At 47.4% G+C, this 27228-nt stretch overlaps 1 protein-coding gene across 1 annotated transcript; it reads left to right on the top strand.

The window, feature by feature from the left end:
• The first annotated feature begins 61 nt into the window (after positions 1–61).
• CGAS (cyclic GMP-AMP synthase) lies at positions 62–27228 on the top strand. The gene is made up of 4 exons (XM_090034957.1): positions 62–683; positions 5107–5326; positions 23531–23779; positions 27057–27228. The coding sequence occupies exons 1-4, from the start codon at positions 237–239 to the stop codon at positions 27077–27079; spliced, it is 939 nt and encodes a 312-aa protein (XP_089891083.1). The 5' UTR covers positions 62–236; the 3' UTR covers positions 27080–27228.

The raw sequence follows: 27228 nt of genomic DNA, 5'->3' as shown, positions 1-27228 counted from the left end.
CAAGTCCCCTCCGCGTCTCGTCTGCTCTGGAGGACTGGCTGCAACTCATCACGTGACCGAAGAAAGCGCGGGAATACGCCCCTCTTTGCCCTCGGACTCAACGAGCCGCTCGGGCCGGGCCCACCCCGGGGGCGGGGCCCAGCGGGGAACGCCCCCCCCCCGACTCTCTGGGGGGCGAGGCCAGGGAGCCGTGCCCGCCGGCGCCAGTTTCGTTTCTCGCGACGCCGGGTGGGAGTATGGCGGGGCGCAGCGGGAGTCCCCGGGGCCGGGGCTGTTCTGCGGGCCGAGCCAAGGCCACCCCTTCCACCCGGGGCCGGAGCACCCCAGCGGGTGCAGCCCCCTCTGGCCGGGGGAGGCCGCTGAGTGAGGCCGGGGCCGGAGCCGGAGCCGGGGCCAGGACCAGGGTCAGGGGAGCCCCCGCGGTGGAGAGTGGCGGTGCCGGGGCGGCTCCCGGGCTGGGGAGCTCGCGGCAGGCTCCGGGTGACTGGCCGGGGCCGGGGCCGGGGCTGGGGCAGCTGTTGCGGGCTGTGCTGAGCCGGCTGATCCTCGCCCGGCAGGACACGGTGGAGGCCGCGGCTCTGGTCAACGACCTGGCTGCGCGGCTGGTGCAGGCGGTGAAGCGCGACAGCAGCTTCTACGAGGTGGAGAAGCTCGGGACGGGCAGCTACTACGAGCACCTCAAGGTGAGCGTGGGCTGCTGCCCTGCCCTGCCCTGCCCCAGCCTGGGCTGGGGAAGCCGTGCTGCAGGCCAAAGTGGCAGGGGTCTGGGGTGAGGATGGGGAGCGGACAGCACAAGGGGCCAGGTGCTGCTGCCCTGGGGCTGGTCAGAAATGTAAGAGGGCAAAGAGGGTTAAAAGTTTGCCAGCAGGGAGTGGGGGTCATGTTGCTGGCACAAAATCAACGGGCAGGGCTCAGTCAGCCTGGCTGAGAGGCAAGGGTTTCTTAGGGCACAATGATGAGGCTGGGATAAAGGTAGGCAGGCAAGTTAGAGCCTGGATTGGAGGGTGCTGTTGGATTGTAGCACTGTACTTGGCGTCTAGGACCATTGTGTTCTGCCTGCTCAGCCGATACGGTTTTCGGAAGGATTCAGTTCTGCTCAATCAGTCAGATTTGGAACTGGTTTGGCTACTTTGACCTGTTACATGAAATACAAAGGAAAAAAAAGGACCAGTTTTCCAGTGCAAGACCTTCTTCCTCAGGTCTCTGGAGGCAGGAAGCTGGGAGAAGCATAGGAGAGGGGCTGAGCCATACACAGGTGTGGCAGACACACAGCTAGCAAAGAAAAGCAGCTGAGTACTTAGAGGGCAGGGCCTATGGATGCGGGGGAAGGGCTTAGTCTTGGCCGCCTTGCCTGGAAAGTTATTCAGGAGTTGGGTAAATCAGAATGGGCAATAAATCAAGTATCAGGGTGGCAGAGTCCTTTGGAAAGCTTGTTCTCTCTGTCTCTCTGCCTTCAGGCTAAGGAGCGCTCAAGAAGGTTAAGGCTGTGGTGGAGAAACCGAGTGAGTTCTTTTGTGAATTAAGCTAGAGCACACACAAGTCAGCTACACTTTCTGGCTGGGACCCAGATGCTGCTGCCACTTCCTGCTTCTCCTTTCTGATGGTCATAAAGCATCTGGCTGCGGTCCAGATCTAGTGCTTGTGTGGGATGGATCTGGCCTGGGGGCTGTAGGTTGCTGACCCCCAGTTAAACTCTTGTGACTGGAGCCACTCTTTCCAGGGGACATATGAAAATTGACTCAAGCTGAGGTGTTGATAGATGAGGCTATAGAGGAAATTGACAAAGTAAACAGCGGCAAATTAAGCTCAGATGGTATTTTGTAAACACAAGTCCTGGAGAAGCTCAGACTTGAAACTGCAGGTCTGTTAATTTTAGATGACATCACTAAAACAGCCTTTGGACTGGAGGGTAGCCAATACAATCCCTTTCTTATAAATGGACTCCAGAGGAGATCTAGGGGAACTACAAGCAAGCGAGCTTAATAGCTATTTCTCACAAATTATGTAAGAATCACTATTTACTGAGTCAGCCTAATATCCATCATGCCCAGTATCCTGTGTTGCATAGTGGAGTTATTGGAATTACAGTAAAAAAAATGGGTTGTCTTCACGTGGGCAAACAGGACTTGCTGGGGAAAAGTCAACCTGGGTTTTGTAAAGGGAAATCATATGGTATCAACCTACCAGAGACCTTACAACAGTGGGTCTCAACCTTTATAGGATCAAAGAACCCCCTCTGTAACTTCTGGGAATTGAACAGCACCAGAGGTGGATTAAGATTTATTGAGGTCCTGGGCAAACACAAAATTGGTGGCCCCCTCTAGAGGTGTACCAGTATATCTGCTGCATATCAGATTGGTACTGATAAAATGGAAAATTACTGTTATTGGCTGTTGGCTTTTTTTTTTTTGGCTGATTGACATCACTGATAAATGCACATAGCCAGGAATGCAGCTGGACAGCTTGGAGAGTAGTAAGTCTGTGGGGGAGAGAGGCATGGGAGGGGAAGGGGAGTGGAGGGGGCATATGGAAGCCCCCACAGTGAGGGAGGGAGTGGGGGAGGGGCAGGCACTGCCCATTTAGGGCAGTGAATGTGACCCCAGGGCTGGGAGCAGGATGGAGCCACGGGTGGCTTGTCCGAAAGGGAGCCTCCCCACACTCTTCCCTGCCTCTGCACACACCCCTGGAGGAAGCATGGGTGGCATGTGCCCTCCTGGATTTGTGTGGATTTGTGGGGCAGGGGCCAGGGTCAGTGCTGGCCTCTTCCTGGTGTGGGGGCTGGGCTGGACTTGGAGTGGGCGGCGGTGCTGGGAGGGTGGCTTCTGTGGGTAATTTTGGGGTGGCTATAGCTCCCAAGCCTCCCTGTAGCACCAACCCTGCTTGGGGCAAGGCTTCCAAGGGAGAGGCAGCAGAGAGGGGTGGAGATATGGGAGGGCTGTAGCTACCCCAAAATTCCCCATTGCTCCTCTACCCTTCCCAACGCTGCCACCACATGCCCCGTGCAGCTGAGCCTGCCCACCCTAAGCACAACCCAGGCCTAGCCCCAGCCCCCCTGCCAGGAAGAGTGTCACATCGCCTGGCCCCAAGCCCACAGCAGGCAACCCACCTGCACAAAAATCCAGGGGGCACATGCCTCCCATACCACCCCTGCAGGATGCATGCAGCAGTGGGGAGCCCCCTACCCCTCAACCTACGCCCCTCTGGACAAGCTGCCCACAGCTTCATCCTTCGGGTTGCATTCACTGCTGTGGCTGGGCATCTCCTACCCTGTTCACCCCCTCACTGTTGGGGCTTTCATCTCTGTGTGCGTCTGTTCCCCCCAACCATTAGACTTACCAGCAGGGTACTGGCTGCCAGGCTGTGCTCCTGGCCATGTGTGCAGAAGCACCTTTAATATTGCAGGTTCCCCTGCGCGCATCCCCCCCATAACACCCTTGTTGCTGATTGGTGGAGGTGCTGTGCTTGAGGCTCGTTCCTCGTTAACAGGGAAGCAAAAACCACGATTTTAAACCCGACATTGTTTTTGTCTCCCCACTGCTGATTTGTTGAAAGGCCCTGGCAGTCCTGCTGCTTGAAGCCAACGAGCAAAGAGCATCGTGTTTATAACCGTGGCTTTCGCTTCCCTGCTGAAGAGTGATCCACAAGCGAAGCCTCTAGTTGGCTTGGGGCCACTGGGGACAGGTCCCACTGGCCCTTGCATTAATCTACCTATGGCAGGCAGCACCCCATTTCAAAAATGAATTTATTACTGAATTATTACAATTACTAATAAAACTGATTTATTAGTGTTTACCCCCTTGCAGAGGGCCAGGTAGTGGAGATTGGGGGTGGGGGGTGGGGACAGCCAGGCAGGGACTGAGCCAGCATGCATCTGTTTATCTTCTTGTACCTCAAGGCACTGTGGTTGAGAATCATTGTATTAGAGGACATAAGCATGTGAATCAGGGTAATCTGGCTGGTACAGCATATGTGAAATTTCAAGAAGCTGTTCCACACCAAAGGTTCTTAATAAAATTAAGTTTTCAACATTAGAGGCAAGATCCACTCCAGGATCAATAACTGGCTAAAAGATGTGTACAAATGATCAATTCTCACCATGAACCGATGTAAACAGTGGGGTTTTGTGGCTGGGGCCTCTGCTTTTCAACATGAAAACTGATGTTGGTAAGTGTGAAGTGATTCACGGGGTCTGGGAACAACCCCAGGTGCCCACAAATGATAATGAGCTGTTATTACCCAGGAAAAGTATCCTTGAGTTACTGTGGATCATTCTTGAAAAGCAGCATCAAAAAGGCAAGTAGAATGTTAGGAAACATTAAAGGAATTGAAAACAAACTATAGACAATGTTGTTATGTTACTGTATATATCCATGGTACACTCGCATCTTCACAGCTTTACAGAAGATTAGAGCTGGAAGGGACCTCATGAGATCATTGGGTCCAGCCCCACCCTGCTCTGGGCAGTCTTCCCAGGACTTGATCTACTTGGAGCAGGAGCAGAATGTAGGAACTGAAAGGTGGAGTAAAGATTAATATGGTAGAAATTAGATATTAGAAGCTTTGTAAATTAGCTACGCATTTTACACTGGTTTCAGTCAAAGGACATGCATGTATAACAGGGACCTGTAACTATAGTTACTTTTAACCAGTAATGGCCTACAAGCATAACTACAACAATTCCTTTCTTAAACTAATTGCAAGGGTAAGCCTGGCATTAACAACGATAGTATCATATATTAAGTATCCCAGAAAGTGGTACAGAAGCAGAGGATGCAGTCATTTGTGCCAAGGCTCTTTCACAAGCCGTACTACTTATACCCAGTGAGTAGTTTCACACCAGCTAATGTAGGCATTGTATTAACAACCATCCAAAACTAAGGTTTTTTTTCAGGAGGTATTTGCTACCTAGTGGGATGGTGTTGCATTCCACTGAGTTCACTGGTCCTTCGGCACAAATTAGTCTGTGTTTATTCCCTGGTACACTGTACAGTGGAATGGAGAACAAAGTCTATTGAGGCATTTGTAACAAAAGTGCAGGCTTAAGCTGTAAATTAACTATATAAGCTTGTTCTGTACCATTTAGTACTGTATTTCTGCTATTCACAGATTTCTGAACCAAATGAGTTTGATATCATGCTTAAGGTGCCAATTCCAAGAGTACAGTTGGATGAATGTGATGACACTGGTGCCTTTCATTATGTGTCTTTTAAAAGACATTCTCAGAGACACCTGGACAAATTTTTAGATCATGATGGAAAATTATCAGCAGATGACATGCTTTCATTGGTGAGGAGTATTATTAAAGAAGAAGTAAAGAACATAACAAGTAAGTATGCAGCAGATTACATTTTAATTTAGGGATGTTATTAAAAATAATGTTGTGCATGTATTATTTTTAGCTTGTTTTCTTGTCTGCAGATATCTGGGCAAAAATATGAGAAATCTACAAATATCTAAGCCAGTCATTATCACAAGGGACAAACAACCTAGTGCAAGGTTTCATAGTTTCTAGGATCAGAAGGGACCTGAGCAGATCATTGAGTCCGACCCCCTGCCATGGCAGGAAAGAGTACTGGGGTCGAACGACCCCAGCAAGGTGTACATCCAGCCTCCTCTTAAAGACCCCCAGGGTAGGAGCCAGCACCACTTCACTTGGAAGCTGATTCCAGGTCCTAGCCGCCCTGACTGTGAAGTAGAGCCTCCTGATATCCAGCTTAAATTTACCCTCTGCTAGCTTGTGACTGTTATTCCTGGTCACTCCTAGTAGTACATGGGGGAACAGGGACTTCCTCAGTGCCTGCTGGTCCCCTCTGACTAGTTTGTAACAGGCCACTAGATCCCCGCTCAGCCTTCTCTTGTGGAGGCTGAACAGGTTCAGGTCCTGTAGCCTGTTCTCGTAGGGCCTGCCCTGCTTCCCCCAGATCATGCAAATGGCCCTCTTCTGGACCCTCTCCATGTTGTCCACGTCCCTCTTGAAGTGCAGTGTCCAGAACTGGATGCAGTACTCCAGCTGCGGCCTGACCAGTGCCGCATAAAGTGGGAGGATCACCTCCTTGGACCTGCTCGAGATGCATTTGTGGATACACGACAAGGTGCGGTTGGCCTTCCTGGCTGCATCCCCACACTGCCGGCCCATGTGCATCTTGGAATCAGTGATGACTCCGAGATCCTTTTCTGCCTCTGTACTGACGAGGAGTTCCCCAGCCTGTAGGTATGGTGCCGGTTATTCTTCCCCAGGTGCATCACTTTGCACTTGTCGGTGTTGAATCCCATCCTATTCTCATCCGCCCACCCCTGTAATCTGTCTAGGTCTGATTGCAGCCTATTCCTTCCTTTTAGCGTGCCCACATGCCCCCACATCTTAGTGTCATCAGCAAATTTGAACAAGGTGCTATCTACCCCATCGTCCAAGTCACTGATGAAGATGTTGAACGGTGCGGGCCTGAGGACCGAGCCCTGCAGAACCCCACTGCCCACGTCCCTCCAGGTTGAAAATGACCCATCCACCACCAGTCTGGGTGTGGCCCTCCAGCCAGTTGGCGACCCAATTGACTGTGTGGGTGTCGACTGTGTGGGTCTCCCAGTTTCTTAATGAGAACGGAGTGAGAGACAGTGTGTAAGGGCTTCCGAAAGTCCAGGAAGACTATGTCCACTGCTACCCCTGCATCTAAGGATTTGGTTACCTGGTTGTAGAAGGCCACCAGGTTGGTGTGACAGGACCTGCCACTAATGAACCCGTGTTGGTTGCCACGAAGCATAATCTCCCCTGCTGGCCCCTTGTGGATGTGTGCCAGAATAATTCTCTCAAAAAGCTTGCCCAGGATCGAGGTAAGACTAACTGGCCTATAGTTCCCCAGGTCCTCCTTCCTCCACTTTTTTGAAGATGGGAACCATATTGGCCCTCTTCCAGTCCTCTGGCACCACACCAGAGCACCACGAGTGCTTGTAAAGCTGTGCCAGGGGTCCTGCAATGACCTCAGCTAATCCCCTCAGCACTCTGGGGTGGAGATCATCCAGACCAGCTGATTTGAATACATCCAGTCCCTTCAGAAGTTCCCAAACTAGTTCCTCATTAACCCTTGGCCTAGATGCACCTCCCCTGGGGTCTAAGGGGGGCCAGAAGAGGGGTGACTGTTCCAGTCCCTGCTCAGGAAAATGGAGGCAAAGAAATCATTAAATATTCTAACGCTTTGTTGTCTGGTGTAATGACCAAATTTCTTAGCGTGTCGTGCAGGGGCCCCACATTACCCGGAACCTTCGAGAACCCGCAGCCCCCTCACCAGGTCATCACCTTCCAACAAGGCATCTCCCCTGGTGGGGCTGTGCACCTCCTGGGTTAGATGGAGGTCCTGCATTCTGGCTAGGAACCTACATGAGCGGTCAGACCCAGCTGACTGTTCTTCCCAGCAGATGTCTGGAAAGTTCAGGTCACCCATGATGACCATATCCTTTGACCTAACTACCTCCATGAGCTGACTTAAGAATTCCTGGTCTAGCTCTTCCCCTTGGTTGGGTGGTCTGTAGTAGACCCCCACCGTTAAGTTTCTTTCCCTGCAACTGCCTTGTATTCTAAGGTTATCAGCAGGAATCCAGGTTTTCCATTTCCCATGGAAAAAAAACATGGCTTTTGCCTGAGAAGAATGCAGATTTTTCATTTTAACAGAGAAACATGTGGATTTTGTTTTTTAGCGAACAGCTCTCTGCAGGCTGGCAGAGTTGTAGCCTGCAAAGGGCTGGGGGGAGCGGGAAGAGGGTGATCAGGCAGGGGGTGCTATGTAGCCTCGAGAGCAGCTCCCACTGGTAAGTTTTGAGGGGGAAGAAGGGGGAAATTGAGGTTGCCATAGGGAAGGGGGAAGCCAGGTGGTGCAGGGGACTCAGGGCCCAGGGCCAGGATATGTAGCTGCAGGGCCCTGGCAGGGTGTGGATGGGGGTGGGGGCACCTCGTCCAGGGGGGAGGGCTGGATCCCTGTTGCTGCACGCACTCCTGGGGTTGGAGGCAGGGGGGCATGTGCCCCTTAGATTGGGGTGGGCTTAGGCTCCCCATCCTGCTGCCCTCCCTTGGGGCCCAGTGAGTGGAAGCTGGTACAACAGGGCAGAGCGGGCCTGGGTGTGAAAGTTGGTTGCTGCTTAGTACTGTGAGCCCTGCACTACTCTGGCAAGGTGCCCCCTACCTTCCTGGCAGCTGCGGGGGTGGTACTATGCAGTTGTGCCCCTGCTGCTTTGGGGTGGGCAAGGGACATGTTGCTAGGGCAGTACTGGGCTTGCAGCAATGGCAATGAGCTTCCTGCCTACTGGGCTGTGGAGGCCCCAGGGGAGGGCAACAGGGCAGGGAGCTTGCACCCTCCCCTCCCACGGGCTCCCCTTTGGCTGTGCTGCCAGCAAGGGGTGGGGGGAGAAGCTGGGCTCCACTATACTGCAGCTAGGGCTTGGGGGCTGTGGACCCAGGTCCCTGGCCCTGTGGCCCTGGCAGCTGGGGGCCCCCTCTGGAGGGTTGGGGGTGGGGGCATGGGCACCAGCAGGGCCAGGTGTTGTGGCTTGGGAGTGAGGGGCCTGGGTCTGTGTCCTGGTGACTGAAGGGGGCAGGAGGAGCTCTGATTTTTCCATGATAAAAAACCCCAAATCAGCCACCAAAATGTATAGGTACTTATAGTGATTGAGGTACTGGTAGGCTTCCAAATTGCTTTAAAATTGTAAATATATCAATAAAATATTTTGTTCAATTGATACCTATGTATATAGTAGTGCTTCCTTTTAATAGTGGATTTTGGGGTTTTTATCAGAGAATTTGTGGGTTTTTGTGAGAGAAACTGCATCTCTGGTTATCCGGATGCTTATTAAGCACCCTGATCATAGAGGATGAGGATTCTGATTGCGATACAAGGAGATCAGTTTGCAAATGCAAACAATCTATTCAGGGGCCATTATAAGTCCACATGTAGAACTGCATCTGGCATATACAACTCTTCCCACAGGCCAGGAACAGGTGCAACCTATGGCAGAAGAGAAAAAAAAGTATTTTACAAGTAGTTGTACACTCTTTCCATTAGCCACTTTCTCCTGTTTCTAACTTAAGCAATTTAATAGGTAAGCTTTTTCTTGCCAAAGTTCATTCCTTATATTGTCTCAATAGCTCACTTTACCAATTATAATGACCTTCTCAGAACATAACCTGAGTTTTTAGGCATAATTTAAAGAAATAACTACATCAGTTCAGGAGGAGTTGCTTTGTTTTTAGGGGCAAGGATTTCCTAGGTTGATTTATTTTATTGGACTAAATGGATATTGGATTGAATTAGACAAGCTTTTGAATGCAAGACATGCTTCATCAGGTCTGAGAAGTTTAAGCCAGTAGTCTCCACCTTAAGAAGTGTGGCTATACAAACATTAGTAATAAAGTGCTTTATAGTTAACATTTAATAAGAAAGACTGTCCCACAGATGAACTAAACTAGGACTGGGCATGTACTAGCAACGCTACAAGTTTGGAAATGGCTGTTAAATATGTTTGAAAGGAAAGTTACTGATCTGCTGCAATGGAGAGTTCTTTGAAACTTGTTTGTCTAAATCAGTTTTGTCAGATGCCCAACTTTCTGAGCTGTGGTCTGGATGAGTGGTGGGGGTTAGTCTGCAAGCTGGATCCAGCGCATGGGACGCTGCCCTGGCTCCATCCTGGTCCAGCACGTGGGGCCATGTCATTTGGCTCCAGGGCTTGGAAACTCAGTAGCAAGGGAAAGGTGGCAGCTTTAATTGCCACCACTCCACCACCACCACTGAACTTCTGGACTTGTGGGGACCTCTGCAGGCCGGATGATGGAGCTCTGTTGGCTAGTTCTGGCCTGTGAGCCAGAGTTTGAGCACAACTGATTTTTTCATAGATTTCATAGACATTAGGGCTGGAAGGGACCTCGGGAGATCATCGAGTCCAGCCCCCTGTCCAAAGGGGAGGAAGTCAGCTGGGGTTATAGGATCCCAGCAAGATAAGCATCCAATTTGCTCTTGAAGGTGTTCAATGTAGGTGCTTGAACCACCTCCGCTGGCAGACTGTTCCAGACCTTGGGGGCTCGGACAGTAAAGAAATTCTTCCTTATGTCCAGCCTGAAACGGTCTTGCAGGAGTTTGTGACCATTCGACCTCGTCATCTCTTGGGGCGCTCTGGTGAACAGACGTTCCCCCAGATCCTGGTGGTCACCCCTGATAAACTTATAGGTGGCCATCGCCTGCGCTTTTCCAGGCTAAAGAGTCCCGTGGCTCTCAGCCTGTCATTGTAAGATCTGTTTTCCTGACCTCTGATCATGCGCGTGGCTCTCCTCTGGACTCTCTCAAGCTTCTCCACATCCTTTTTGAATTGTGGAGCCCAAAACTGGACGCAGTACTCCAGCTGCGGCCTCACCAAGGCCGAGTACAAGGGGAGAATGACGTCCCGGGATTTGCTCGAGAAGCATCTATGGATGCACGCCAGCATTTTGGTGGCTTTACTAGCCACAGCATCGCATTGCAGGCTCATGTTCATCTTGTGGTCAATGATGACCCCCAAGTCTCTTTCTTCTGTAGTGCTAACCAACGTAGCACTGCTGAGCCTATAAGGGTGCTGCAGGTTTTTCCTCCCAAGGTGGAGAACCTTGCATTTTTCGGTGTTAAACACCATGAGGTTCTCGTCTGCCCATTTGCTGAGCTTGTCCAGGTCAGCCTGGATCACCCGCCTATCTTCTGGCGTGGATGCTTTGCCCCAAAGTTTGGTATCAAAGCCAGGGTGTCTTTCTCCCCCTGTACTCAGCCTTGGTGAGGCCACAGCTGGAGTACTGCATCCAGTTTTGGGCTCCAGAATTCAAAAAGGATGTGGAGAAGCTTGAGAGAGTCCAGAAAAGAGCCACGCGCATGATCAGAGGTCAGGAAAGCAGACTTTATGATGACAGGCTGAGAGCCATGGGGCTCTTTAGCCTGGAAAAGCGCAGGCTCAGGGGTGATCTGATGGCCACCTATAAGTTTATCAGGGGTGAACACCAGGATCTGGGGGAACGTCTGTTCACCAGAGCGCCCCAAGGGATGACGAGGTTGAATGGTCATAAACTACTACAAGACCATTTCAGGCTGGACATAAAGAAGAATTTCTTTACTGTCCGAGCCCCCAAAGTCTGGAACAGCCTGCCATCGGAGGTGGTTCAAGCACCTACATTGAACACCTTCAAGAGCAAATTGGATGCTTATCTTGCTGGGATCTTGTGACCCCAGCTGACTTCCTGCCCTTTGGGCAGGGGGCTGGACTCAATGATCTTCTGAGGTCCTTTCCAGCCCCAATGTCTATGAAATATATGAATTTGGAGAGTCTTTTCTGAGCTAGCATTTAACCGGCTAACTTTGCTATGGATAGCAATGTAGTTGTGATAACATAGAGCTGAACAGAGGCTGTAAATCCTGGCAAGCAGCTAGATATACAAGGGACAGTCAGAAAATGACATTTTTTTTTTTCTTGGCCACAAATTATTGAAAAAATAAACATGTACAGAAATTTTATATATCATCACTAAACATGCAGCTGTTTTTCAACCGTTTCTGTCTGTATTGGGGTCTTTTTCCATTGGTGAAAATGGTCATATATCCTAACATTGTGAAAGTCTGTCCTTACTGTGCATCCATTGTCAACAGTCTCCTTGACTTTGCTGTCAACCTAAAAACATCACCTTAATATTTCACCCATCATCTGAACTGTAGAGAAGATGTCAGACCACAGACCACCCAAAGAATTAAACTGCCTTTGTTGTGCACAAGCTGGTGTGTAGGTGAGCATTGTGCAAAAGCAGCATTGCAGATGTCTCTGTTGGGACAGGCTCTTTGCATGAATTGTTTTTGTTTCTTCAGAGTCTTAACAGACCTTCAAACTTACTGTAGCACCTTTAGCCAAGAAGACAACCAGAATGCCCTCCATGTCAATAAGTTGCTTAGGGGAGAAAAATTGGGAAGCATTACTTTCTGTTTGACCCTTATAAATACAGATGTGGGTAGCCCATGGTGAACTCTAATCTACTGTGCTACTGTGTAAACCTATGATATCAACAGCAGATCTAGAATTTTGGAAAGAAGGAGTGCCTTCAGGATCAGACACTTGGTCTCCAGGGCTAGCAAGATGTAGCAGGTGCTTTTGGCTGCCACCCAGCTTGGGGAGAGGGGCTGGGAAGTCAGGCTCCAACAGCTTTGGACCTTCAATTTTTGCAGCTGTTAGGAACAGAAGAGGAATAGAAGAGGATGCAAACACTATCCCCTATGCAAACACTTTTTGTTCGCATGCTCTGTGTCAACAGTTTGAATGCTTTAGAAAACAGTATCCCTTGTATTTCTTCCCTGTTGTCCACAGACTCCTCCCCCATCTATACCAAGGGCATTTAAAAGGGAGGAGGAAAACCCATCATGTTCAAACAAAGCAGTAGAAAAGAAGCAGGGTATGGGGGTTGGGGGAAGACAACAACCCCTTATGTCTCAAAACCCTCTATTTTCAGTAATTGATCTCTGTTATGGAATACTTACTTTCATATGTTTCACTTCCGGCACCACCCAAACAGCATTGCACACAGCCATGCCAAAATAGCTGTCTGATGTGTGAACAACTGCCTGCACAACAGGGTAAAAATTATGTACATTAGTACCGACAGCATTAGAGAAGCTTTATGCTACTGATTTTTCAAGTGGCATAAAAAGGACAATGGTGAGCCTGCATACACTTTACCTTTTGGGCTAACATTAGCTACCTTTTGGGCTAACGAAAGGTTATCTGATACCAGCTGCTAGTTTGAATGCCTGTCCCTTTGGTCCTTTGGCAACTGAGGGGGGGTGCAGGAGAACTCCAAATGACTCCATTCTACAAAAGTAGAAAGAATCAACCCAAAAGATGTTTCCATTTGTGTAAGGTTCATTACCTTTACACAGATTTTGTTTTAGGAAGACTAGTTAATTGGCTGTTTCAAATCAAACTATGAAGCTGATTTCAGAAGGAACTTAGGATGTAATTTAAATATAATCTTATCTTTATAAAGAACAATTACTGGTGATCATACAACTTGCCAGCTGTCTATTTTGAGGCAACTGTCAACACAAATACTAATTATTAAATATGATGTCACTAGCTTAAATGAAGGAGCCTTGAGTATTAAGGAAGAATGACAGTTTCAAATGGTAAGGAAGACTGAAATGTTACTTGGAAACAATTCAGTAGAGGTGCACTATTTTGGTCCATATTATATCTGCACCAATAAAAGGAAAAATTGACATCATCAGCAATCGGCTATTTTTGGCCGATGTGGCTGATAATGTTACTGATAAATGCCCTTTGCATGTGTGCAGCTGCAGCATGTATACGGCCAGGAGTGCAGCTCAGCAGTGTGGAGAGCAACATCTGGCTGGTAAGTCTGGAGGAAAGGGGGGCCAGCTTCTTCCTGGCAGGGGGGCTGTGCTCAGGGCAGGTGGGGTGGGCAGTGGGAGTGGGGGGGGGCTACAACAAATTTGGGGTGGCTGCAGGCCGCCTCTCTGTAGTCTCTTCTAATGCTGCCTGCACCGCCTGCAGCCACAAGAGCGCAGCCCTGGCCCAGCCCCCTGCCAGGAAGAGGCCAGCACAAGCCCCAGCCCCAGCCTGCAGTGGGTGGCCTGCCCTCATCCTGTGCACAAATCCGGGGGGTGCATGCTGCCACCCCCACCCCCCAGGATGCATGTAGTGGTGGGTGCTGCCCATGACTGTTCTGTGCCCTGCCCCGCTTGGGCAGTCCCTGTCCCTACACCAGCATCACTCACTGTGGGGGCCTCAATCTACCCCTCCCCCTATGCTCTTTCCCTCACCCACAGACTTGATGGCTAGACACTGCTTTCCAAGCTTCTGGGTTGCATATTGGCAATTGGATCAGTATTAGCAGACAGGGCTGGTTCATAATCGGCCATTGGTATTGGCCAAAAAATCTTTATTGGTGCACCCCTAAAGTTTACCACCACAGGATGTAAAGAAACAACATCCTGAAATGGAAGGCCACATGCAGATGTAGTTGCTAGGTGAACACTACGAATGTAATGACAAACCAATGATTTTCAGCAGTTACCAATATTTTAGAATGGATAGCTCTGTAAGGGATTATTAATACTGACTAACCTAATAGAATGCTTTAATTTTGTAGTGCATTTATTTTTCGTAGTTTTCTCCTCTAAACCAAAACAATTTTATATCTCTACAGATTAACCTGATTTCATACAGAAAGATACAGGATTTGAGGGCTGGATGAAGGATGAGGCTATGATCCCTTATTGTGATCAAGCTGGGGAACAATGATAGAACAATGAAATGCAGGTTGGAGGGTCAGCATAAAATAAAATAAACTGCAAATTCACAGAGCTGGAAAAGCATTTCCTTTAGAACCTGTATGTAGGGACTGACCAGAATCTCAATCTTGTGGAAATTGTGAAATCTAGCCTTGCTTGCAAAATCTATGAAAAAAAAAGTAATAAAAATAAAATGCTGGCTCCCCAGAGGGAACTAGCAATCCTCATGATAGTGTGGCCCAGCTGCACAGCCTGCCAGGGTGGAGAGGGTTGCCAGCATGAAGGTGAGTCAATTGGTGGTGAGGCGTGGGGCTGCATGATTGACATCCCTTGCAACTAATCAACAGCAAGGGGTGGGACCACTGGTGCTCCTTAGCCAGAGGGATGGGGGGGACCCTGCTGTGGTCGGCCTGTGAAAATGGCAGCTGACCCCACAATCTCCCCATAAAATCAGCCAGCTGCCTTCTCGAGTTGGGTAGACCTGTACTTAATGTGCCATGCTGTGAAGGTGTGCACCGCTACCCTTGAGTCGATACATATCACGCTAGATGTCACGCTAGAATAATGGAACAAAGGGAATATCTTTTCATGTCATTATATTAATCTTTCCACCAAATAAAGGAACTAAAACCTTCTTTAGGACCTGTATGCTGATATGACATTATACACAGTCATCCCTAAAGGTGACATGTATCTTAGTACAAGGAGTCACCAATGTGCATGTTTTAACATGATCTAACACTACTTGGTATTTAAAGACATTTTTACTGTAGAAAATGTAGGTGGAATGGAAACTGGCTGACCAGATTCAGTATTTGCTGAATCTGGCTCTGAGGCAAGACTAGCACTGCCATGGTCACCAAATTGTTCTCTGCAATTTACTGGCAAAGACCATCACACAAGATAGCTGAGCTATGGATAAATTAGAATAATTCCGGTTTTGAAATGCACTTCTGCTATAGTCAGACATTTTGTGAAAGCCATTGAAGTTGGAGAGAACCTTGAATGGCAACCTGTAATGGTAGAGAACAAATGGCCACAATTCACTACAAACCAAACACCCACAATTCTTCTTGTGTAATAGCTTCCACATTTTCATCAGACTGTCTTGTAAATAGAGAACTCTGAATCACTTTAGAGAACTTGAGGACAGAAGTGTGGAAGACGCCATAAATTAATTGATGTCTGAAGGAATTCGGATCCCTCCGGTTTCATGTACTATGCCATTGCACTGACTTTTGGGGAAGCAAGAGTGAACAGGAACAAGATTCCTGACTTCTCAAAGCTAGGCAGTTTTTCCTCTATTGCTCTGCAATATGAGGAAAAATTCTTAGTAAACTTTTACGAATAATTTAAGTAGGAGTGGGGCAGTGGGACACAGCATAGAGATTATATAACACCTAGTACTTGCATGTAGGTAGCAATGACATTCCAAAGTTCTTAGGAATAGTACAAGTAGGAGCCTGAAGAGGAAGGGACTAGATAAAAGTTCCTATGAGCTTGTAGGCATCTGTCAAAGTAAACCTCAAACAACCTGCTTTGTTGTTGGCAAGGGGGTTGAGAATGGGGTGCTCCAAGGCCATCCTGAATTGAGGTAGATCTTTTCTGTGACACTGTTTCTTAGGACTGGTCCAAGTAGATTTGGTGGGTATGAGAGGACCAGTGATAGAAGCAATCTCACCAAGAAAATTAAGTTTTGCTTGTGGGGAATAACTATGCAGGATATACAAGATAGATGTCCTGGCAAAACCATGCAAGACCTAATCTGTTCAAATCATGTCCTTCAAAGCTAACCTTTTAAAAGATGGTTTGAACTTCTTTGGGCCATCTAAAGGAAGGTTGCAGCCAGATATGCAACTCACAGTGACTTTCCATAGGCCTTTACACAATTCTGCTTCATCTGGAATAATCTAGAAATATTTTAGCTGTTGGCTGACTCCCTAACCAGTGCCTCAAAGTCAATGCTTTGTTGGAAATAATGCATGATTAAGCTTTAGTGTAGTTTAGATGACTGAATCACAACCATTGTTATGCTCCATGCAAGTGCCAGCTCACAGAACAATAGTTTCTTTAGAAAGCTCCAACTTCTTCAGTTCTTTTACTTTTGGAGAACTTAAAAAAAGGAACTCCAGTTTAGTCTAAAGTATGTAATGGGACTAAAAGTACTCAGTGTTTCTTTCAACCTTAGCTGTGAATAATCAAGTGGGAGTGTGTCATGGTATTTGCATTTTCTAACATGCCATTATAACAAGGCTTTCAGGGACAGTAGTATGTAAAACATCCAGTAATTTGTCATTTTTTATCCTAGAACATGTATTCTCCATTGCAGCCAAAAGTTTCCACAATTGTACCTGAAAAACTTGTTAAGTCAACAGTGCAAGGGTAGGAAAAAGTCTGCAACTTCATCAGGGAACAAAGACCCTGCAAGCTGATACAAGTTCTCTTGGATTAATCCTGCTGGAATTTGATGACAAGGTCTCCACATTTGGCAGATGTAAAATCTGACGAAGTTTTGAAATGGAGAAGGTTGACTTGGAAAGGAGAACTGTTTTCAAGCTAGATATTAGATTTATAGATTATAGTGTCGGAAGGGACCACAGTGGATTATTATGTCTAACCCCTGGCAGGAAAGAGGACCCCAGCCAGGTGACTGTCAAGCCTCCCCTTGAACACTTCTAAGTTAGATGATGGTACCACCTCGCTTGGAAGCCCATTCCAGATTCTGGCCATTGCTGTAAAAAATTTCTTCCTAATATCTGACCTAAATCTATTCTCCACTAGTTTGCACCCATTATTCTTAGTTACTCCCTAGGGTGCTTTGGTAAACAGCACATCACCAATTCCCTGTTGTCCTCCCTTGATAAACTTATAGGCATCTACAAGGTCACCCCTCAGCTGTCTCTTGTAAAGGCTGAAGAGATCCAGATCTCCGAACCTCCCCTTGTAGGGTCTTTCATGGAGGCCACTAATCATGCGAGTAGCCCTCCTCTGAACCCTCTAGATCCCTAAGCTCCTCCGGGCCACAGACCACTATCCCATGCTCCTTATTCATGTGGGCACCAATGACATAGCTTGGAGCACTCCCAGCCGGGTCATGAGGTGCTATAGGGATTTGGGTGGGGCTAAAGTGTCTGGGGGCACAGGTGGTGTTCTCTTCAATCCTCCCAGTTTTGGGGTATGGGTTGAGGGAGAGGAGGATTCAGGTAATTAACCAAAGACTGTGGCACTGGTGTCATTGGGAAGGCTTTGGTTTCCATGACCACAGCCCACTCTGGTGAGAGCAGTGAGCTGCTGGGAAGAGATGGCTTCCAACTCTCTCCCCTGGGGAAGAGGCTCTTCTCAGCCAGACTGGTTGACCTACTCCACCGGGCTTTAAACTAAGCCCTCTGGGGGATGGGGGGACTACCTCCACTGCTGGCCCACTGAGCAACCCTTGCAAAGCCCGCAAGCCAAGGCAGTTAAGGGAGCCCACCCCTGCCCCAGCCCTGGTACAATCTGTGGGCAAGGTAAGAGCCCCAAGGGGACACTTGCCTGCCTGGACACAAATGCCAGGAGCTTGGGGAATAAGCAGGAGGAACTCGTCCTCCTGTTTAATGCAAATAATTATGACGTCATAGGGATAATGGAGACCTGGTGGGACTCCACCCATGACTGGACTACGGGTATAGATGGCTATTCCCTGTACAGAAGGGATCGAGTAGATAAAAGGGTTGGGGGTATAGCTCTCTATGTTAAGGAAAGCTACACGTCCCTGCAAGCTGATGTTGGTGACCAGGGTGGATGACTGGAGACCTTCTGGGTTAAAATCAGTGGCAAACACGGCACAGGGGACACAATGGTGAGACTCTACTACAGACCTCCCACCCAAAGTCCTGAGCTTGACCAGGAGTTTGCCAGGGAACTGGCTGAGGCCGCATGCTCCAGGACAATGGTTGTCATGGGTGACTTCAATAACCTGGACATCTTGTGGGAGGATCACTCAGCAAAATCTGAGTGGTTGCAAAGCTTTCTATCGTGCGTGGATGACCTCTACCTGACTCAAGAAGTCTATGGGCCAACAAGAAGTAAAGCGCTGCTTGACCTGGTACTGGCTACCAGGGATGACCTAATCAGCAACCTAGTGATTGATGGAAAGCTGGGTGACAATGACCACGAACCATCCTCTGTAAAGCTGGCAAGTCAGTCAGCAACACAGGAGTCCTTGACTTCAGGAAAGCTGACTTTGACAAGCTCAGGAGGCTTGTCAGTCAGGCCCTAAGGGACCATGACCCCAGGGAGAGGGGAGTTCAAGAACAGTGGTTGCTCCTCAAGGGAGCAATCCTCAATGCACAAGCTAATTCTATTCCATCTCGAAGGAAAGGCAGCAAGAGGGCACAGCAGCCCCCCTGGATCTGTAGTGATCTAGCAGACCTCCTGAGGCTAAAAAGAAAGGCCTACAAAGGATGGAGGATGGGATTTACCTCCAAGGAGGAATATTCTGCACTGGTCTGGTCCTGCAGGGAGCAAACCAGGAAAGCCAAGGCTGAAACTGAATTCCAACTAGCTTCAAGCATCAAGGACAATAAAAAGTCCTTTTTCAGATATGTGGGGAGCCGGAGGAAAAGCAAGGGCAGCACTGGACCCCTGCCAAACCAGATGGGGCAACTGACAACTGACACCCAGGAAAAAGCCAACCTATTAAATGGGTACTTTGCATCAGCCTTTCATCAGTCAAATAGGACGCCCATGCCCACCATGGGACAGGGAGTTCCGGGTGAGGGAGATCCCCTGCCCTCCATTAAATGCTGTCCTCATGAAGGAACACCTTGAGAGGCTGGATACCTTCAAGTCAGCTGGCCCTGACAATCTACAACCCAGGGTACTCAAGGAGCTGGCGAGCGCCATAGCCCAGCCTCTGGCATGGATCTTTGAAAACTCCTGGCGCTCTGGTGTAGTGCCTGAAGACTGGAAGAAGGCCAACGTGGTACCAATCTTCAAGAAAGGGAGGAAAGTGGATCTGGCTAAGTATAGGCCCATCAGCCTGACTTCTATCCCGGGGAATGTCTTAGAAAAATGTATTAAAGAGGCCATGCTTAATGGACTGGCCGACACCAACATCCTAAGGGATAGCCAGTATGGGTTTGTTGCAGGTAGGTCTTGCCTGACCAATCCTCTCCTTCTACGACCAGGTGACCTATCACCTGGACAAGGGAGAAAAGATTGATGTCATATATCTTGACTTCAAAAAAGCCTTCGATCTGGTATCCCATGATCACCTCTTGGCAAAACTAGGCAACTGTAGCCTTGGGTCCACCATGATCTGCTGGCTGGGAAATTGGCTCCGTGGTCAGATCCAGAGAATAGTAATTAATGGAAGTTAATCGTCATGGTGCCCTGTGACAATTCGAGTCCCCCAAGGCTCTGTTCTTAGACCCATATTGTTTAACATCTTCATTAATGATGTGGACACTTTAGTCAGAAGTGGACTGCCCAAGTTCGCCAATGACACCAAACTCTGGGCCAAAGCATCCACACCTGAAGACAGGTAGGCAATCCTGGCTGACTTGGACAGGCTCAGCGAATGGACGGACGAGAACCTGATGGTGTTTAACACTGAAAAATGCAAGGTTCTCCAGCTTGGGAGGCAAAACCTGCAGCATCCTTATAGGCTCGGCAGTGCTACACTGGCTAGCACTATGGAAGAAAGAGACTTGGGGGTCATCATTGACCACAAGATGAACATGAGTCTGCAATGCAATGCTACGGCTAGTAAAGTGACCAAAACGCTGGCTTGCATCCATAGATGCTTCTCAAGCAAATCCCCGGACGTCATTCTCCCCTTGTACTCGGCCTTGGTGAAGCCACAGCTGGAGCACTACATCCAGTTTTGGGCCCCACAATTCAAAAAGGATGTGGAGAAGCTTGAGAAAGTCCAGAGAAGAGCCACGTGCATGATCAGAGGTCAGGAAAACAGACCTGACAATGACAGGCTGAGAGCCATGGGTCTCATTAGCCTGGAAAAGCGCAGGCTCAGGGGTGATCTGATGGCCACCTATAAGTTTATCGGGGGTGAACACCAGGATCTGGGGGAACGTTTGTTCACCAGAGTGCCCCAAGGAATAACGAAGTCGAATGGTCATAAACTACTACAAGACCATTTCAGGCTGGACATAAAGAAGAATTTCTTTACTGTCCGAGCCCTCAAGGTCTGGAACAGCCTGCCATCGGAGGTGGTTCAAGCACCTACATTGAACACCTTCAAGAGTAAATTGGATGCTTATCTTCTGGGATCCTGTGACCCCAGCTGACTTCCTGCCCTTCGGGCGGGGGACTGGACTTGATCTTCCGACGTCCCTTCCAGCCCTAACGTCTATGAAATTTATGAAACCTCTCCAGCTTCTCTGTGTCCCTCCTGAAGTGTGGCACCCAAAACGACACAGTGCTCCAACTGTGGCCTGACCACATAGAGGGGGAGCATCACCTCCCTTGATCTGTTGGTCATGCATCTGCCAATACACGACAAGGTGCGATTGGCTTTGTTGATGGCATCATTACACTGCCAGTTCATGTTCATCTTGGAGTCCACTATGACTCCAAGGTCCTTCTCAGCCCCTGTGCTGTTGAGGTCATCCCCCAACCTGTAGGTGTGCTGGGGATTCCTCCTTCCTAGGTGGAGTACTTTACATTTATCTTTGTTGAATTGCATCCTATTTTGTTCTGCCCATTGATTCAGCTTGTCCAGGTTGGCCTGTATCTGCTCCCTGCCCCCCAGTGTGTTAACTCTGCCCCATAATTTGGTATCATCTATGAACTTGGAGAGAGTGCTCTCCATCCCCTTGTCCAAACTACTGATGAAGATATTAAATAACAGCGGTCCAAGGACCAAACCCTGCGGGACCCCGCTGCCCACTTCCTTCCAGGTTGAGAACGACCCGTCCACCACCACTCTCTGGTTGCAGTCCCTAAGCCAGTTAGCCACCCACCTGACTGTGTAGGTGTCCACTTAGGTTATTCTTGGGATTGTAAGGAGGCCAACAGGACCAGTCACCCTGGCCATAACTGATGTGTAGAATAGTGGTGAGTACAATTCTGGAGGCACCATCTTCATCATTCTTTTTACAAAACAGTAAGACTTAACCCGTTACTGAAACACAGGAGTCATAAAAGACTCTTTAGGCTAAGTACAGACAATCAAGAAGCCCAAGGATGAATCAATTCAATCTTTGCATGCTAGTCTACACTGCATAAATTGAACTGAGAAGCAAGTGAACAGACGTTCATTTGATTCTGGAAATATAGCCACATGCCTGCAGTGGCTCAGCCAGAAGCTGGGGGGTGCTAGAGCAAGCTCTCCCTTTTCTTCAGTAGTGGCTGGAAGGCTGGAGGGAAGCTGGGAAAGAAGCTCTCCAGGGTTTTCCTCCCCATCCCTGCTCAAGCTAAGTGGGGGAGGTGGGTGGCGTGACCAGGCCTGCTGAGTATGACTGTGGAGGTTTAAAGGTACCAGTAGGTATCCCAGCCTGCACAGACCCCAGCCAAGGGTGTGTGGGGGGGAGAAGCTCCCGCCAGGCTTTTCCCCTGCTCCCTGCTGAAGTGGGGGTGGAGGAGATAGCCAGACCCCAGCCAGGGCCAGCATGATGAGGTGGGAGGGAGGGGATGGAAGGATGTTTAAAACACTTCCCCTGCCCACACAACACCCCAGCTGTGGTCTGCTTGCAGAGACACAGCAGCCCCTGCCTGGCTTTTCTCTGTTGACTGCTCTAGTAGCCTGCACACTGAGGTGGACATGAGGGAGGAGGATTTAAATCCTCTCTTCCTGGGGTTTACCTGACAGTGTCGCAGCAGCCCCTGCCAGGCTTTTCCCTACTTGCCACTCCAGCAGGGGTAGGGAATAGGCAGATGCTAGCCCAGGGCCGGTGTCTGGCCACGCCCCCTGCTCCTGCAGCTTGACCAGCGAGTAGGGAAAAGTTTGTCAGGGCTACCCTGTCCCTGCCAGGCAGACCCCAGCATCCTGCCAGCCTGGCCCAGGGTCTGACCACCCCCGCCCTCTGCTCCAGCAGCAAGTGATGGAAAAGCCTGTGAGGGGCTGCTCTGCCTCTGCTTGGCGGACCCAGACTGGGATCCAGAGCCGGGGTTCCCACCCCCAGCACCATCCCCTTCTTAGCCAGCCGGCTAAGAAGCTTAGTAGTAGTAGTGCTCTGGCTAGGGAGCAGAGCCAATCATACTCCCCTGAAGTCGACAGCACAGTCCAGCCCAGCCCAGCCCAGGGCTGCAAAGCATCCTGGGATACTCAAGGACTCATTTAACTTGAACCAGGAAGGGGGCTGGGACAGAAGTTTTATAAGCTGGTTTGACCTAAATCAGTTACGTCTGATACTACATTCAACCAGGTTTATCTTAAACTACTTTTAGCAATTTTGGAAGTGGTTTATATGCACTGAACTTCTGTACCAGGTTTAAACCAGTTTCTGATTACTTAAACCAGCTTGTGCAACTTCTGTCCTTAGCTTTAGGGAACAAACAGGAGAAAGAACCTGGTCATGTTTCATCAGGAGTGTGACCTAAGGTAAAAGCAAATCTTGTTTTGATAACAGTAGTATGAAGGCACAACAGACTGCTGGTTAAAGCACTCCCAGCTCTGGTCCACAAGGTCCACGTGCGCTGTAAATGGAACACACAGACAGACACTTGAAGAAACTTTTGTTATTCCACATACTGCCTGTTTCTTTTGTTACGTTTCTTTTGACTGGAAGACATGCGTTTAAAATACTTTTTCTCTCAAAATGGCCTCCATCTTCAAATTGAGTAAAAAACAAAGTATTTTGACTTGAAATTAGTATGCAGGGTGCAGTGCAAGGGCTGTACAGCTCCCAGACATTCAGAAGTTGGATAACCCTGGTGAAAGTATTAAGGATGTAGTCTGCTAGATTTTACAGTATCTATTTATAAAAGTGGCTTGGTTACTTATCCTAGATTTAAAAGAAGTGAATGTCAAGTTACTCCCTTCTCAAGTTCTTTGTAGTTTTCATGCTTTCTACTTAATTTTTTACACATCTAATAAATTATGTATTTGAATTATACTAATTTAGTTAAAATACTTAACATTACTTCATTCACACCTTGTAAAAGTTTAACTGCACACTGGTATTTTAATGTTGACATTTAAGATAGCAGCCCATTATAGTTAAGAAAAAAACCTATGTAACCTTTTCATATTAGAGAAAAGAATTACTGAAGGAAGTTTATTTCTTTCTTATTAACAGACATGACTGTGACTGTGAAGAGAAAAAAACCTGGAAGCCCTGCAGTAACACTTCTTATTGAGAAACCTCAAGCACAAATATCAGTGGATATAATCTTGGCTTTGGAGTATCGAAGTCAGAGCTGGCCCAGAAGTACAAAGGATGGCTTAAACATTGACCAGTGGCTTGGGAAAAAAGTCAAACGGGTCTTTAAACAGAACCCACTTTACCTAGTACCCAAACATGCCAAAAATGAAAGGGTGATAAAAGGTAATCAAAACAAAAACACTAAGGACAGTGGTAGACATTAATTTAGTGGCATGACTGAATCGGATCCAAGATCCCAAAAATCATGGTGCCCACCTACATCATATATGCATGGCAGCATGCATGATTTTTAGGATCAGGGACTGATCCAAATCATAACTGCCAATGCAGAGCTCAGGAGCAGGAACTGGTCCCTGATACTTCATTTTTTGTCATACCCTTTCAACTTGCTGGTGTGTGGAGCCTGGGATCCCAGGTTCCAAAGGAACCAGCAAGTTAAAATGTGCAGTTGGGGTGGGGTCCCCCAGCTCAGGAAGTTGCATAGGGCTGTCTCGTACATGGGTTGATAGGTTCAGCGCAAAGGGGACTGATGCCCTTCCCTACTACCTCTAGTACAGAAGTTTAAACCTGTGCATTGAGCTGCACTGCTCAGTTTTAACATGCCACACATACAAACCAGCCACAAAGATGTTCCATATTAGATGTGGAACACATCTTTCCAGCTGGTTTGCTACTTTATGGCATCAATTGCTTGAATGTGTGGCATATTACTATTTGTGTGGCACAATTAAGACATTAATGTAACATCTACCAGGGGCCTAAGTTACCTTTTTGTAAAAGGTCTTATGTTAGCTTTGTATCTAGCAAGAACTCTATATTGTTCTTATGTTATGGAAAGAAGATTAGTTCTTCAAGGAATACTGGATCTGTTTCTTAATCTCAATTTGGCTACCTCTGGATAGAAATCATTTGGGTAATGCCTATAGTGCATATTTATCCTCCTGATAAGAGTGCTGTGGTACCTATTGGCCATGTATGTTTAGGAGGCATTATTTGTTACCCATTTTTATATTCTCAACAGAAATCTGTTGAATGAAGGAAAACATGCATCTGCATATATAGAGCATGCATAACGAGCAATATAGACATCAACATGGAAAAGTCATGGCCAAGTGCTAGCGCTAGAAAAATAACGTAGTTTAAACCTATTAAATATTTTTAGCAGTTCTTTTGCTTTTTAGAGCGAAGTGACTGCCTTGGAATAGAACTATTCAACAGTGTGCCCTTGCTGCAAAGAAGGCTAACAGCATACTGGGCTGCATTAGTAGGACTGTTGCCATCAGCTTGATGGAAGTGATTCTTACCCTCTATTTGGCCCTGGTGGAGGCCACACCTGGAGTATTGTGGTCAGTCTTGGACCCCCACACTACAGAAAGAATGTGGAATATTTCAGTAATTAAGGGTGAAAGACTTATGTGTATATATTGTAATCCCCTTTCCTCTCCCCCAAATCACACATTAGAAATTCTGGACACTTGTTAAACTTACACTTGAAAGAAATCCAAACATATTAAAGTATGTTAATTCAGTTAGGATCCCCAAAGAATCTCAACTCTGCCCTGTAATGATAACATGTAAAAGTCACATGATTGTGGCATTTTAACATTTGCAGACTTAACTGAATTTTGAATCAGACAATAATTGCATGTATTTCAAACACATTCACTTTGGGAAAACTTAAAGAAGCGGTATAATTACAGGGAAAAGTCATACACAGGTAAGAATTAAAGTTTGTTCATTTGTTTTTAATTTAGCAAGCACCTGGCGGCTCTCTTTTTCACATATTGAAAAGGACATTATAAAGAATCATGGGAACACAAAAACTTGCTGTGAATATGATGAAGTAAAATGTTGTAGGTCAGTATCTCATGACACCTTTGTTCTTTAGCTTATTTTAAATCATTATGCTAGTCCTGCAAGTATTTTAGTTTTCGGATTACAAATTTAGAAAATCTTTTGCAAGACGGAACAGGATTCCATAGGTATAACAGAGTATTTTTAAGACTCCCCAGAGGCAGTGTGTGTTGGCTACAGCCAAGGCTGGGGACTTTGACTGGGCTGTGCCAGTGCTCCTGCTGGGACCGAAGCCAGAGGTTCCAGGCTACAGGGCCTTGCCTCTCCACTCAGGATCAGACTGATCTGGGGTCAGGAAGGAGTTGGGATCAGATTGGTATGGACTCTGGGAGTTTTTGCCTTCCACTATCACAGGGGGTAGGACCCTCTGCCCGGGACTTCTTGAGCATATATTGTCAATATTTTATAGAAGCAGGACACTGGCTATCATGGTTCCCCTGCTTTACCTGTGGCAAGTTAGGGTGTTAGTTCTGTGTTGTGTCAAGGTTAATGGCAGTCTTATGCAGAGTTTAGATTGTGGTTGGTATGGGAAGGTTTGGATATGAATGATCCTGCCTCAGTCACAGGGTTGGTTGGACTAGATGACCTCTGGAGTTCCCTTACAGCTCTACTTCTCTGACTGATTTTTGAAACTATCTGGAAAGCACTTTAATCCTGAAAACATCTTTCTGTTTTAGTCAAGTAAATATAATCTTCTACAGCACAAAGTGCACTTCACTTCCATTTAGTCAGTATGAGATTGAGGCATACTATATAGACCAGGTTGAGGCCACATATTTGCATTATGAAATAAATAATATGATTAATGCCTATGCGAGTCATTTAAAAAATTGCTTCCTGTTAAAAGGGTTATGGCTGAGAAGTGATGATTCAACCTTCATAAGTTTTAACAGCTGTGTATTCTAGACATTGGGTACAAGTTAAAATTACTTTTTGAGGCACTTAGAAGTGTGGGCAATTAGGTAAAGAGTGTTTTGATATTCTATTGTCTAAGAAACTGACTTTTTAGATTAATTCATTTTGCATTCTTCATAGGAAGAGAATGGGAACCAAAGCATGTAATTAAGATTTGTGTGTAAGAGATAAAAGGTTAACTTCTACAGTTTACCTTGTGCTTCTCTCAGTTCTCTTGACCCAAATCATAATATCATTAGGAAAATCACTGCCTTTGCCTTAAAAGTGTTATTTTTAACCTTGTGGCCAGATTCCCCATTCCAAAAGACCTCACCCATTCTAGGGGATATTCACTCCACAGGAATGTTTCAACATTTCCCCTCACTATCAGGGAAGGACAGCTTTTGCCACCAAGTTTCTGCTACTATTGAAGTTTCCTTGGCTACACAGTCCCTTAATTTTAGGATTACCTAAATTTCTACATGGGAATCTTTGCAATAAATGTGATGTGTAAGATGCACCTGCATTTTCATATTTTATAGCAAAAATTACTGGCAAGATTTGTTAATTAACTTTTTCAGGGTGGTATCATAACTCATAAAATTAATTAAAAAGTACAGAATTTTTACATTTTCAGAAAGACTTGCTTAGACCAAATGAGGTATTTTTAAAAATACTTTTTATTCAACAGGAAAGAGTGTCTTAAACTTCTGAAGCATCTTCTGGAACAGCTTAAAGCAAAGCACAAAAGCAGAAGAGAGCTGGATAAATTCTGTTCCTATCATGCCAAAACTGCCTTCTTCCACATGTGCGCTCACTGGCCAGAAGACAAGGACTGGCAGTCTACAGATCTTGATTGTTGT

This window comes from Crocodylus siamensis, chromosome 1, assembly GCF_052110815.1.
Source record: "Crocodylus siamensis isolate JL-2025a chromosome 1, ASM5211081v1, whole genome shotgun sequence".
NCBI lineage: Eukaryota > Metazoa > Chordata > Crocodylia > Crocodylidae > Crocodylus > Crocodylus siamensis.
Note: the sequence above shows the minus strand (reverse complement) of the source record. Positions and strands in the feature narration are given on the sequence as shown.